The sequence below is a fragment of the Sinocyclocheilus anshuiensis genome, unplaced genomic scaffold, assembly GCF_001515605.1.
Source record: "Sinocyclocheilus anshuiensis isolate Anshui unplaced genomic scaffold, SAMN03320099.WGS_v1.1 scaffold140, whole genome shotgun sequence".
Classification (NCBI taxonomy): Eukaryota; Metazoa; Chordata; class Actinopteri; order Cypriniformes; family Cyprinidae; genus Sinocyclocheilus; species Sinocyclocheilus anshuiensis.
The window spans coordinates 1053887-1067466 of record NW_015554147.1 but is presented as its reverse complement, the minus strand read 5'-3'; the positions used below and the strand labels follow the sequence as shown (position 1 = coordinate 1067466).

Genomic DNA, 13580 nt, shown 5'->3' with positions numbered 1-13580 from the left:
TAAGTTTTGTTAAGCTTTTTATTAAGAAATGATGAATTATTCTTATTCTATAATAAATAGATTCTACCAAACCACTTCAATGTTTTTCTTTTCCAAGATTTTTTTAAGAGGCTTTTTTTCACCATAATGTCAAGACAGTTGCATCATTCTGACATTTTTGACTGACTTTGTTTATCAAAATGAAATTAAAAATATGCTCATCGTAGTAGAGGTGTATTTGAGTCATTGAATGTATAAATTGCATATTATTTAATAGATTTATCATGTCATTGACCCACCAATTGAGATGCATTTAAGAGTCATGTCAATACCAGGTGTGGATGGTACTGTGTCTCTGTTGACCACATGTGATCAGATCCCTTGAGATGCATGTAAATACCAGCCCATTGTTTACTTGGAGTGACTTCCAGCATTGACAGATCCCTTCCAGTTTATAAATGAGCATGGATCATGTGCGGTCATGTGAGAAATGCATGATCTGTGAGTGAATAAAGGAAGTCTGAGAGATAAATGCTTCCTTGAGGGATTGTTCTCATCTCATAATGACCAGATTACACTTCTCATACTTGAGTCTCTGATGGGCGATGGTTGTCTTTTCTCTCTGCTGTGTGATTTAATGGTGGCGGATTACCCGTCCTCTATTACCCTGCTGAAAGCTCATAACGGGGAGGGTGGCTTCAGTTACTTCAGATATTAATTTGAATTGTGCACCTATGTAATGTTTAATCCTCTGAAATGACTTGCACAAAGAGAGCCAGAGCTGGACTCACACAAGCAGGCGCGTGCTAATCCTCTTGTTATTTCTCTGTCCTGCGGATCTTGCGGCTCTTTGATCCTAGCGCTGATTCACGGATCAGCCAGCTCATAAGGAGACGTCCTCCTGACTCACCCTGCCTTTTATTTTCTTTCCTTTGTGGTCAATTTATCTTCTCTGTCTGTCTCCGCAGCCCCACCGTATCCTGCAGGCTCTGAAGAGGTATGTGCGTGCCGAGAATAAGGATCGTCAGCACACCATCCGCCACTACCAGCATGTCCTGGCCGTGGACCCCGAGAAGGCCGCCCAGATGAAGTCCCAAGTCAGTGTTGCCCAATCTGCCTCCCTTTCCTGCTAAATCCCATGTTTTCTATGGTCTTTTCTGACCTTGCATAGAGTTTGGGCAATTTTTTGTAACCGTTTTACTTGCCTTTTGGTCCCTGCTTCATATTTAAAGGGGTCATATGATGCGATTTCAAGTTTTCCTTTCTCTTTGGAGTGTTACAAGCTGTTCGTGAATAGATAAGATCCCTAAAGTTGCAAAGACTAGTCTCAAACCTAAAGAGATATTCTTTATAGAAGTTTATATGACCCCTTTAAAGGCCATAAATGACTCATTTGCAGAATGATTTCACGAAAAGTTTTAAAAACTGTGGCTGTTTGGCTAAACTGGTGTTTGAAAATGATCATTGTTGCTTTCTAATTGGTTCAACAAGTGGCACAGAAATTACACACTTCTCCTTTAATCATTGCAAATGGACATGTTTTCTGTACGTATGTACAAGTTGATAGGATTATCCAGGAGAGCCATGGGCAAGTTATCGTGACAGGATTCTCTTGTTCGAACATTATATGAGAGATTAGCACCGCACTGCTCCTGTGTAACATCACACATTTGATTGAATGTAACTTTCAAGTCTGAGCCAATGGCGTGGCATTATAATTTGCATTCCAGACTGGCCGCAGTCAGCATCGCTGTTTGTTATGGGAGACTGGATGTGGCACAGACCCAGAGGTGTGCACAGATCTGAGTATCATGGGAAACGAAACCCACATTCACAACAGTTTATGTCTTGTGTGTTTGTTTACTGGCTGATGGCAGTTCCTGTTTATTTCAGGTTTAATTAGGGGCAAACTTCCTAGTGTCTAGTTCTGGGCCTGGATTTGCAAAACATGAAGAATAAAATTCTTAACTTCTATTTTCTTCTTATTTTCTAATTTAAGAATAAAGTTAAGAATATTTTGTAGTCCTAAAAACATTTCTTAATATTCTTATCTTTTTTGTTTGTTTGTTTTAAACGAATGTTCTTAAAAGTCGTCATAAATAATGTCTATTAAGTTAGAATAACCTTCAGCTTAAATCTTAAATCCCCAAATGTAAGAGTAACATGACACTTGCTACATACATAATTCATATGTATGAAGTGACACTATTGATCGTTTATGTAAAAACAATGATTGATCATGTGTTTTTTTGCCGAATTCGAAATTCAGTAACGACATTACTAAAAATTAGTCAAATCGGAAAATGTATTTTATTTTTATAGTTAATTTTTGTTTTTTTATTTTATTTATTTGTTTTGTTTTGTTTGTTTTATAGTTAAGTTTAGGACTTTTAGGATTTCACTCTAGACAGAGCGCAAGAAGACGAGCACAAATGAATGAAATGGAACGCCTGTTGTGATGTAAATAGTGTGCATAATTATGATTATTACAGTAATATGCATGTAGTGTAAAAAGACTGTCTTTGAGGTGTTTTTCATTGAGCCAATCAGTACGTTTTCAACAAGAACTGCCTTACAATCAGATAACAGCACTCAAGCTCATAATTTTGTTCTTAAAAAATTAGATGTTCTTGAGAAAATGTTTAAGAACTTTTCAAGAATTGCACATTCTTACAAACCTCTTTCATGAGTTTATCTCATGAAATTTCTTAACTTTTTTCTTAAGATGTTCTTGAATCCTGCCCCTGAATCTGTTCAACTTTTTCAAGAGTTTTTTTCAAATGGGATGAGGTTTTAACAGCTAGTTTACTCAAATGAAGATTCTGTCATCATTTATCCCATTTGACTGACATCTGTGGAGAAATGTGTCCTAAATATGTCTTAACCAAAGAAATGGCAAAAACCCTAATGGGATTTGTGCAGAAAGGGGATGTAAAGTTTTCTGTGAATAATATTTTAAATTTCAATCTGAGCGTTTACAATGCTCTTGTGCTTTTTTTTGTTCTCTTTTGGAACTTGACAGCCTCTGTGCTCTTATTGCATGGAAAATTGCAGTTTGAATTTTATATCCCCTCTTTTTGTGCTCCACTGATGAAAGTAAATCATACAATTTTGGATTGACATGATTGACATCAACTGTTATGTCTCATGTAGGTTTTATAAAAGTACTTGGTGTTAGAGCAAAAAATAGCAGTTACACTGCTGACTTGTGGGGCTGCGCTTTATAACCATGTGTTTGAGAAATGGCATTCCAGTCTATTTTGGCAACTCCTCTCAATTGAGTTGAAGTTCAGGTATGACTGGCAGACCAACATAAACTTATTTACTTGCTAAAGCAACAGTGCGTCAGCTGTGTGCAAGAACTTTCTGAGGTCCAGACTAGGGATGTTAATTTCGGTTATTTTTCCTAACCGTCAATTAGAAAGGATAAGTGTCTGTGACCTGTTAAAAATACTAACATTTGTTTCCCGGGGATTAATTTTACATGTGCAAAAAGCAGCAAACAACAGAACATGACGATTCACATGGTCGTCATCATATCACATCACGCACCTGCAGCGCTTCTGCGAGCGGAGAAAGACATAATAAAGCTAGGCTAGATAGATAGATAGATAACGAATAAATAGGCCTATACGAGAAATATATCTTTACTTAAATAATAAATTAAGAAAATGAAAGAAAAACTGTAACAAGTAGCCTAGTACGCAGAGTTTCGGTTCATTTTTGTGCTGCGCGAAAGGAAACAGATGGCAGAAAACGGCATCCTATTTTTCTTTAAGCTTATTTTACAAAAGCACAAAGATTTGTTTTTATTGTGAATGTACACAAATAAAGGCAAACCTTTTACAATTCTGATTATCTTTATGACTAAAAGGAGTAGTTGTTTCCACTGTTAGAAGGAAAAAATTCAAGTGATTGCGCCGGCGCTGCATGCGCACTCACAGTTAAGCATTGATACCTTGACAATGCAGCCTGTTCATTATCATAATTAAATACAGTCAGTCAAACATATGGGGGGGAAAAAACACACTGCTCAGTTTAAATATGTAGTCAGATCTGTGCCGTTAAGCGTTATCACAGTACCGCCGTGATGCTATGCAAAACATTTTGTTTTACGTGGATATTGGAACACTAGTGAAGTAGGCTACATTATAAATAATATTTTGCCATTCAAATACATCGTGAATACGGAAACATTTGATTTTGTGTGGAATGAGAGACCCAACGTTGGTTTCAGTTTCGTTTGAATCTAAATGATTTCGTTTTGGCTTATCGTTTATATTGCTATAGCTTCTTATATTTTTAATTCTTGTTCTTTTCTAAATAGGCTACTGTTAATTGAAAGGATTTGTTGTGGAGTGAGGGGAACTAAAATAACCTAGCTATGTTTACAGTGTTTATTATAATGTTTGTAATTGAGTTATTCATATCATGAGTTATTCATGATAAGATGGCGCCGACGCTGATGGCTGCCTCCGTGGCGTTGGCTGCCCCGTGGCGTGCTCCGCAGTTGTTTTTATGTTTTTGTTAGTTTGTCCTGTCTTTAGTTATATCCCTGCAATCAGTTTCACCAGAGACGAATTGCTGGACATTTGGAAGTACACAGCACCGGTTTTTGATTATTCTGATGTTTTGCTGGACATTGTTGTCGGGAGAGCTGCGGCGCTGATCAAACGCTTCAGGACGCGCAGACGGGAGAAGCGAGCCGGCGCGCTCGTCAAGCTCAGACAGCGCGGATTCTGGACGCCGTTGCCGAGCATCCATCTGGCAAATCTCCGCTCTCTACCCAACAAAACGGACGAACTCCTTCTGCTCTCCCGGACAAATAAGGATTTTTCAAACTCTGCTGCTCTGTGTTTCACGGAAACCTGGCTGAAAGACGCCATACTTATCCAGAGTGAGCAAAAGGGCTGGCAGAATCACTCTGGACCCCTCACATCCAGCACACTCCCTCTTTGAACTGTTGCCATCTGGTCGACGCTACAGAGCTCTGAGCACCAGAACGACCAGACACAGGAACAGTTTCTTCCCTCAGGCCATCCATCTCATGAACACTTAACAATAACTGTGGAACACACACTATTTATACACTCATACACTTATTTATCTAACACTCATACTCAGTCTACACCTCAAATTTGCACATAATATACAGTACCTGTACATACAAAAACTGTCTATTGTAATATACCTGCACATACAACTGTCAATTTATATATTTTTATTCCTTATTTACTTGTTCTATTTTTTATTATCTGTGTTTTTTGTTCTGTCACTGTCATTCTGTTACACTGTTGTCACGAATGTCACGAAAACAAATTCCTCGTATGTGTAAACATACCTGGCAATAAAGCTCATTCTGATTCTAAAGCTCATTCTGTAAACATTTTGCGTCGGCATTAGGCCTATTTCTGAATGAATAAAATGTGACTTATATGCGACTTATGTTTTTTCTCTCTAAAAAACAAAAATTTTTTTATACGCGTAGCGTATTTTAACCATGCAGCATATCTTTTTAAATATTTTGATAAATTACTGAAAAAAAAACTAAATAAATAACTTATTAAACCATTTAACTGATTGTATTAATCGGTCAAATTTCTATATAATCGGTTAATGGTTAAAATGAACATCCCTAGTCCAGACGGGCGCCTAGAGGGTCTACAAGGACATTTCAGTTTCCCCCTTCTTTTTCTTCAGATATATAGGCCCTTCATTGCCATCTGTTGCTGGTTTTAGAGCATTGCACACAAATGTGGTGACAACAAAGGAACAGGCGTGGTTGCTCGTACACACTCACACTGTTTCTTCTCCTCACTGTTTACACATTAAGATTGCCACAGAGCTTTTGTGTTTTTTTGTGTTACATTAATCCATCCAACATTACACAACCACAGACATGTTCCATCCTGCAGAATGGAGGCTTTTTATAAATATCGTCCTCTGTTTTAAAAGTGTGTCTGGGTTTCCTAGGTGATGACCCACCTGCGGGTGATTGAGGAGAGGATGAACCAGAGCCTGTCTCTGCTCTATAAGGTGCCCTACGTCGCAGAGGAGATCCAGGATGAGGTCGGTAAGTGTGGAGATCTGGATCAGGTTTGGAAAACGGTGGAAATGGGTGTTTTTGAACACACAACAAGCAAGAAACGAGTGAGAGGTGCTCTTATTAAAGTGTGATTTGTTGTGATTTGTAGGTTGGGCTGATCCAAGAGTTTGTTTTTTGTTTTATTGTTTAAATCTTTTGCTTTTTTATTGCTTGATTTTTATTTTATTTTTTTTTGGCACATTACTTCCTTTTGTCACATTATATTATTTGTATCATGAAATTGAATAACACGGTGAGTACTAGTGCCAGGTATTTTCCTCTGTTGCTAGGTAACAACTCAGCTTCAATGTTTTACTCATGTTTTTGTCTGTTTGGTTTTACTACTGACTGTAAATGCACAACAGTGTCTGCTGCTGAGAATACACTGCTTCTGTCTTCCACAGATCTACCGCAAGAGATCAAGTTTGTGAGATGTTTGCTTGCAAAACTCAAGTGCAGCCATCCAGTTTTTTTTAGTGGCTTTGGTTCTGGAAGTATTTTTCTCATTCATTTTCTCCACAGGGAATTGAAAAAAGCCATGAATCAAATCAACATATTCTGAGATGAATCAAATCAACATATTCTGAAATGAATCACAAAATTGCAAACTTTGATTTGAAGCGAAAAGAGTATGTTTAAACAGGGAAAAAAAATAAATTGTGTATGTAAATTCTTCTATGAGGGAATTAACTACAATCCCAGGAAATACCGCAAATGATGTAATCAAATCAGAAACTATAGTACGAAGTACAATTATTCGCTCATAATCATTAGTGAGTATGAAATTCTCTAATTGTAGGAAGACTCTTGTATCATTTGTGATACTTTATGGAATATCTGGTCATTGCTAAATCCTTCTTTCTGTAATGACGACAACTCTGGTGGATCACTGTGCAGGATTATGGGTAGTGTAGTTCTTCAATGGTATTTGGCATATTAAAGCTGGCATAAAATGCTCTTTTATTAAATGCATGTTATTGATCTTATCAACAATTCCTCCATGGATGCATTTCATTTTTTTATTTATTTTTTTGCCTCATAGTTTAAATAAAAATGTTATAACTCAACCCTGCCCATTTCCTACTATCGACTGCAAACTCACATTCAGATTTTTAACATTATTGTTAAAAATCACTTTCCTTATGGAGAAAATGTTTAAGATTCTCTGTTTCCGTACAACCAAACAACGAGCAGTTCATGTTACTTAAATAGGCAGATTGTATGTAATCAATACTGATCCATTCTTGCAAGTTAGGTCTGATTACATTTAAACATATCGTGAACTGAACCCCAAACATCCCTTTTTTCAATGTGTCTCGCTTGAGTGTGCATATGAGCTCGACAAACTAGACTCTGATGTCAAACCCTAAAGCTCCCTTGATTTATCATGGATAAAGCTGTACAAAGATTTTCGGCCTGTTTTATGCATTCTTTTGTCCTGCTTTGAGCTTTTAGTCCCCTAAACAACTGCACAATCTCTCTGCATCTCAGATGCCAAGATAATTACACCTGTATGAAAAGCTTGCCTTCAGTAATTAGTGCTCTCTCGCTCTCTCTCTCGCATACACACACACACACACACACAAAAGTGTAATTTGGCTTCTCCTTTTATCACTCAGTTTGAAAACATCTCACCGCAATCAAAGTAAATTAGAGTGTTCTGAAGCGTTTGTTGTGCCATCCTCTTTGTTTCAGGTGGAAACAGTCAAGCTGTTCCCAGAGATGCCCCTCTGCACTTGCATGTTTTTTTTTCTCTTCCTTCGTTCATTTTATGAGAGGAGCCGTGGCATTGTGTAGTATAGATGAGACTAGTGTGTGGGGTTTGACAGAACTGGGTCAAGACTCCTCCAGATTCCCACTAGTGTGTGAAGATGTGTAGTTTTTAAGCCAGACTCTGTGCAGAATGTTTTTGCAAGTTTAGAGAAGTAGAAAGGGTAATTTTAGCTTCACCGATGCCTGGAAATGCCGCAGTACGGAACCTCGTAATGGATAATTGATCACGTTTATGACTGCTTCGTGCCTCGTTTAATGGTTTTAGGAATAGATCCCTTCCAGCATCTCTTCCCTCCTGTGATTTTCTGTTTTTAACCATGTTCTTCTCTGTATCTCCCAATTCAGATGAACTTCTGCAGGATCAAAAGGCAGATATGGGCCAGTTCCTGTCCTCCATCTCTGAATCTCAGCCTGATGTTACTGTGTCCTCTGAGGAGAGCGTGGAGGTTCCTGCCTTTGAAGGAAAGCCTTTCCTCCCCTTCCAGGTCAACTCTCTGGGCTCCCCTGCTGAACCCGAGGGTACGTTTCTTGTCTAAATTTACACAGGCAAACCTTTAAGGCTCTCGGTTGCTCTCCTCGGTCTCTTAATATGGCACTGTTGCCGAGGCAGGTTTTGTATCAGTGTCGTTCCACTACTGAAGGGGTCACTATTGGGAAAAACAGCTTAACCCTCTTAGCTGGTTTAAGCTGGTCTCCCAGCCTGAGTTAAGCCTGCACACCTGAAAAGTGTCCAAACTCCTTCTAAAACCAGAAAACGGATCAGTCTGGGAGACCAACTAAGACCAGCAAACCAGCTTAGACTGGTTTAAGTTGTTTTTCATCAGGGTTGGACCCCGTAGCACTTAAAAAGAAAATAAGATAATACCCTTTGGAAAATTGAATATCATATTTCCACTTCCTATTGAATATTGTGTTTCTAGTACTATACTGTTATTACCGTTTCTAACACTGAGAGCATTCTGTGACGGTTTGATATGATTTCCTGTAGTAACTCCAAGAGAATATGCTTGTTTAGTAGGCTAAATGGTTAACTAAAGTAGCTATAAACTAACTTAAAATGCAAAGGAAGGCAAATGTTTCATCTGACATTATTATTATTATATAATATGTACATATGATATAGTAATTTCATGTGATAAGAGATATATGCTGTAAAATATTAAATTGTTTATGAATCTACATTTATCAGCAAACTATATTCAGCCAGTATTTGGCATGGCACCAGTTATAAAACTTAGTTAACTCATTATTACCCACAGCCTACTAGAGTGAATCTTATAAAACCTGCTAGGGTCATATAAAAAAAAAAAATTTAATTCAATATACAAAATGAAGCAAATATATATTACTTTATGAAAGTACAAAAATATTATTTTATTATATAAATATTCAAATATATTAATTAAAATGTATATTAAATAAAATATATTAATAATAAAAATATTATAAATAAACAAATACTGGTCCTAAAAAAATAATTTTCTTCATGCAAAATAAGATTTTTCTTTTTTATTTCGGGGTGAAATGTGAACTGGAAGTTTTCCAGGAAAGGTTCAGCCATCAGTACCTTGTTCACACGTTTTTCTCTGGCTGGCTCTTGTTTAAAGTGTCTGATCTGAGCCAGTACTAAAGGTCTGCTTATAGCTTTTCACTCAAAGCCGGTCAGGTGAAGCTCTCTGGCAGCATGAGGCCTGTTCGCGTTAACGTTTTCTAAATGCTGAATGAAGCACCGAAGTCCAGATATTGCACTCGGGCCATAGGTTTCTGCTTATCTAAGCTTTCCTGAATCCCCATTGGCATCGCCTTAAACACCACGCCATTTGAAGTTCAGCTGAAATCATAAAGCCTGAGGCTCTGGCGTCACACTGCAGCCAAGTGCTTTGAAAATCTCTCTCTTTCTGAGCCTAGTCCTGCTCATTCACTGTCCTGCCTGGGCCTACCAAGCCTTTAAGGAAACTGCAAAACTGTAAAATTAAAACACGATATACAAAAAGAGCCATGTAATAAACACATTAGAGCCCAGGAGGGTGAACTGGAAGTTTTCCAGGAAAGGTTCAGCCATCAGTACCTTGTTCACACGTTTTTCTCTGGCTGGCTCTTGTTTAAAGTGTCTGATCTGAGCCAGTACTAAAGGTCTGCTTATAGCTTTTCACTCAAAGCCGGTCAGGTGAAGCTCTCTGGCAGCATGAGGCCTGTTCGCGTTAACGTTTTCTAAATGCTGAATGAAGCACCGAAGTCCAGATATTGCACTCGGGCCATAGGTTTCTGCTTATCTAAGCTTTCCTGAATCCCCATTGGCATCGCCTTAAACACCACGCCATTTGAAGTTCAGCTGAAATCATAAAGCCTGAGGCTCTGGCGTCACACTGCAGCCAAGTGCTTTGAAAATCTCTCTCTTTCTGAGCCTAGTCCTGCTCATTCACTGTCCTGCCTGGGCCTACCAAGCCTTTAAGGAAACTGCAAAACTGTAAAATTAAAACACGATATACAAAAAGAGCCATGTAATAAACACATTAGAGCCCAGGAGGGCTTTCATTATGACAGGCCTGTCCAGAAACACATCCTGGGTCTTTCGTTCCCCTGTTCTTTGATTTGTTTTTCTTTATCATTGTGTCCCTGCGGGATTCTCCTCTCCGTCCGCAGACACAGCTTGATAAGCCTGACTACTTCTCTTTTACTCACCTGAGTTTTTTTTCTCTTTTTCTATTCCAATCTTTTCTTGTTTTGTCTTTTGCTTGAACGCAATTCCTAGGCGATCTCTCTGAACCCCCTCGTGCCTTCAAGAAAGGTGGGTCTCTGCTGCTTTTCTCTGTTTCTCTTTCTTCTTCAGCCGCTTAAATGTTGTGTTTGCAATTTTTTTTCCTTCGTTGTTTTTTTATTTTTTATTGTTGCATATAGGGCTGGGTATTGCATTTTTTTTATATTTCATTTTGATTCTGTCCGATATTGATTCAATTTTGGAATATTTCAGTAATGTCAGGATGCCTTTTTTTTTATATAAACTGTATTTTTTGTGACCGCTAAAGTGCATTACATGCATTGCGAGTATATTAAGAGCATATTAAAAACTATTATGCTGATCATAAACTATTATTAAAAACTCCATTCTAAATGGGGAAAAAAGAAAGCAAGTTTATTGGTTTTGGATTCACACACCTAAAGTGGAGGTTTTCGTGGCCATGTCCTGGATTAATATTATTGTTTTGAAGTAAATGTAAATTTTTAATTTAAGTAAATTTAATTTTAAAAAATTAACATTTTTATTACATAAAAGTAATACATATTTTTAAAGATGATGATGTTGATGATTATCATCATCATCATCATCATCATCATCATTATTATTTAAGGATTAATTCTGTCATTTTGGGATTTTAAGAATCTGTGTCGGATTGTTTAAATGTAGATTATTCTGTCGATTTTTTTTTTTTTTTTTTTTTACCCAGCCCTCCTTGCATATCTTGAATCATCTCCCCATCTATCCTAATATTTTTACTGTATTTCCACCCCATGCTTTTGCTCTGTCTGTCCCTTCAGCCCTATTAGCCATCTTATTCTTAATTTCCTCTCTCAGACACTCCCTCAAATGGAGAGACCAAACATCCCATCCCTCTATGTCTGGCTGCAAGAGCTTTGCCTATTGAAAAGTCCAAGCAGCTTGTTAAGCTAATTAGTCATTTGAATGGGAGAGTGAGTCCAATGTAAATGTGCTGTGTGCTGCTAAAACAATTATGGCTGCCTCACTACCTGCCTGGGTCAGGAAGACAAATAACCTGATTCATGATGTCGACAGATCCTTAGGACTCATTTGCTACTTATTGGGCTTCCTCTCGTCGCTCTCCTGTTATCTTGCGCTTTTCATGATACGATCTCATTAATTAGTAGTTATGTTGCAGGACAGCTGTTTAGCTGACCCACGGCCAGTTTTGCTCCCAGATTGTGCAATTGGAACATGAGCCTGTTTACTGTTTAACCTTGTGGTCCTGCCCCTTATGAATGCACCTATAAACCTACTCTTAGATTATTAGTGATAGAAGCTTGCAATTCACTATTACTATTGTTTATACTCAGGGTTTGGAGGTTGTTTAAATAACCATGAGTATTAAACTTCATAGCATAATCAATTCTACAGTATCGTTTGTACTACAGGCAAGAAGGATGCCGCAAATCATACGGCTTGTTGAAAAGAGGCTTGCTGTTACTTTTGTGAACAGAAAGTATGATTGATGGTGATTTCTGCCTGGGTGAACATGCTTTGAATACTTGCCCCCTAGAATTGATTTTTCATGGGCATTTTTTTTTTTTACCTTTTGTAAGAGTTATTTTTATAATTACCTTATTAAATGTATCTGCATTGTCTTTTATGTAGAATACTTGAATTTTAACCAGTTACTTCAATCAGTCCGAATACTGTAGGCTGTTACCAATCAAATTTTATCAACATCAACGAAAGCCATCTTTACACTTAACACAGACTATTTAATGCTGCTCAAAGGTGGCATACATATATTTACACAACAGTTGCATAATGTAAATCGTCCAAACAAATCTAAATGCCTCTGATTGGCTTTGCATTCATATTCTCAACAGAAATGTGGGCGATTGGTTGTAATGCTCAATGCTGCAAAAACATTAAATCTGATGCAATGTGAGCAGATCTAAATTTAATGCCACAATCGACACTTTTGTTGTTTTAATTGTAACTGCTGTAATAGAATTAGTTTAATTGCGCAGGGGCATTTTTGCACGCTTATCTTAAATTTGTGGTTTATTTTTGTTAATTTTAGTTGTATTTTTGCTCCAAGCCCCTGTTAATTTCTGACCCGTCTCTTATGTAGCAAAGAGACTTGAGGTTGGGCTCTTTTTGACTCGAGCTAGTTAGCATCTTAGCAAAGCTCCAGGAACTACCATTAAAAGCACTCAGAATGCATTAGAAACCATATAGCAGCACCCTACAACCACCCACAGCACCTTAGCATCCTGGTGACACCAGTCACATTTTCTTCTGCAATTGTCAATATCTGATTGGTCTCGTTTTCGTTGTCTCATCTCATGTGTAAAGTCTAATTGTCTTTGGCACTCTTCACCTCCATGTTCTGAAGGAGCTTGACTGTGGGGTGTGTGTGCGCGTGTGTGTTCTGGTGGTTAGTGGTTCAGTCGTGCATGGTTAAGCTGTAAGCCAGAGCTTGTGACAGCCGCTGAACATAGTTAATCTTTTAACATCGGTGACCTGCTGCTTTGACAGTCAAACAATGAGTGTGGGTGGAGAGTATTGTTCTTCTCTTCACCAATGAGATTTCCAATGTGGTATTATGCAACCAGGACTCATTTTAGCTAGGACATTTCTAGCATTTACATAATGTTTACCACTGTTGTAGTACAACAGAAACATTTTATTCCGTTTTTTTTGTTATGCGTCTATAAACAGTATTATTTTAATCACAATTAATCATTGAGGTACTATTATAGTTTTTATAAATATTTTGAATTAGGTTTTATTTTTAGATTTTCCATTTTTGTTTTATTTTTATTTATTTATTATATATTTTTTAATGCTTATAGTTTGTTTTTATCCATTTTTTTTATTACAGTTTTACAGTTGTAGTTTTATCAGGTTAGTACATCAAGGTAAACCAAATGAAAATGAGAAATGTTTCCTTGGCAAATACCTGAAATAATATTTTTATATTCTATTTCAAGTATCAAAAATGTGTTTTTTTTTTTTTGTTAAGGCCTTTTAATG

At 37.4% G+C, this 13580-nt stretch overlaps 1 protein-coding gene across 6 annotated transcripts in view; it reads left to right on the top strand.

Moving 5' to 3' along the window:
• Positions 1 to 13580, top strand: part of aplp2 (amyloid beta (A4) precursor-like protein 2) — a 92610-nt gene that overhangs the window by 71357 nt on the left and 7673 nt on the right. For 4 of the 6 annotated variants that reach the window (XM_016463275.1, XM_016463274.1, XM_016463269.1 and 1 more), the window contains 4 exons: positions 948 to 1076; positions 5953 to 6052; positions 8183 to 8356; positions 10590 to 10625. In XM_016463275.1, coding sequence (XP_016318761.1) covers positions 948 to 1076; positions 5953 to 6052; positions 8183 to 8356; positions 10590 to 10625 — 439 coding nt within the window. The remainder of the gene's footprint in view (positions 1 to 947; positions 1077 to 5952; positions 6053 to 8182; positions 8357 to 10589; positions 10626 to 13580) is intronic. The other 2 variants (XM_016463272.1, XM_016463273.1) reach the window with 1 other exon arrangement.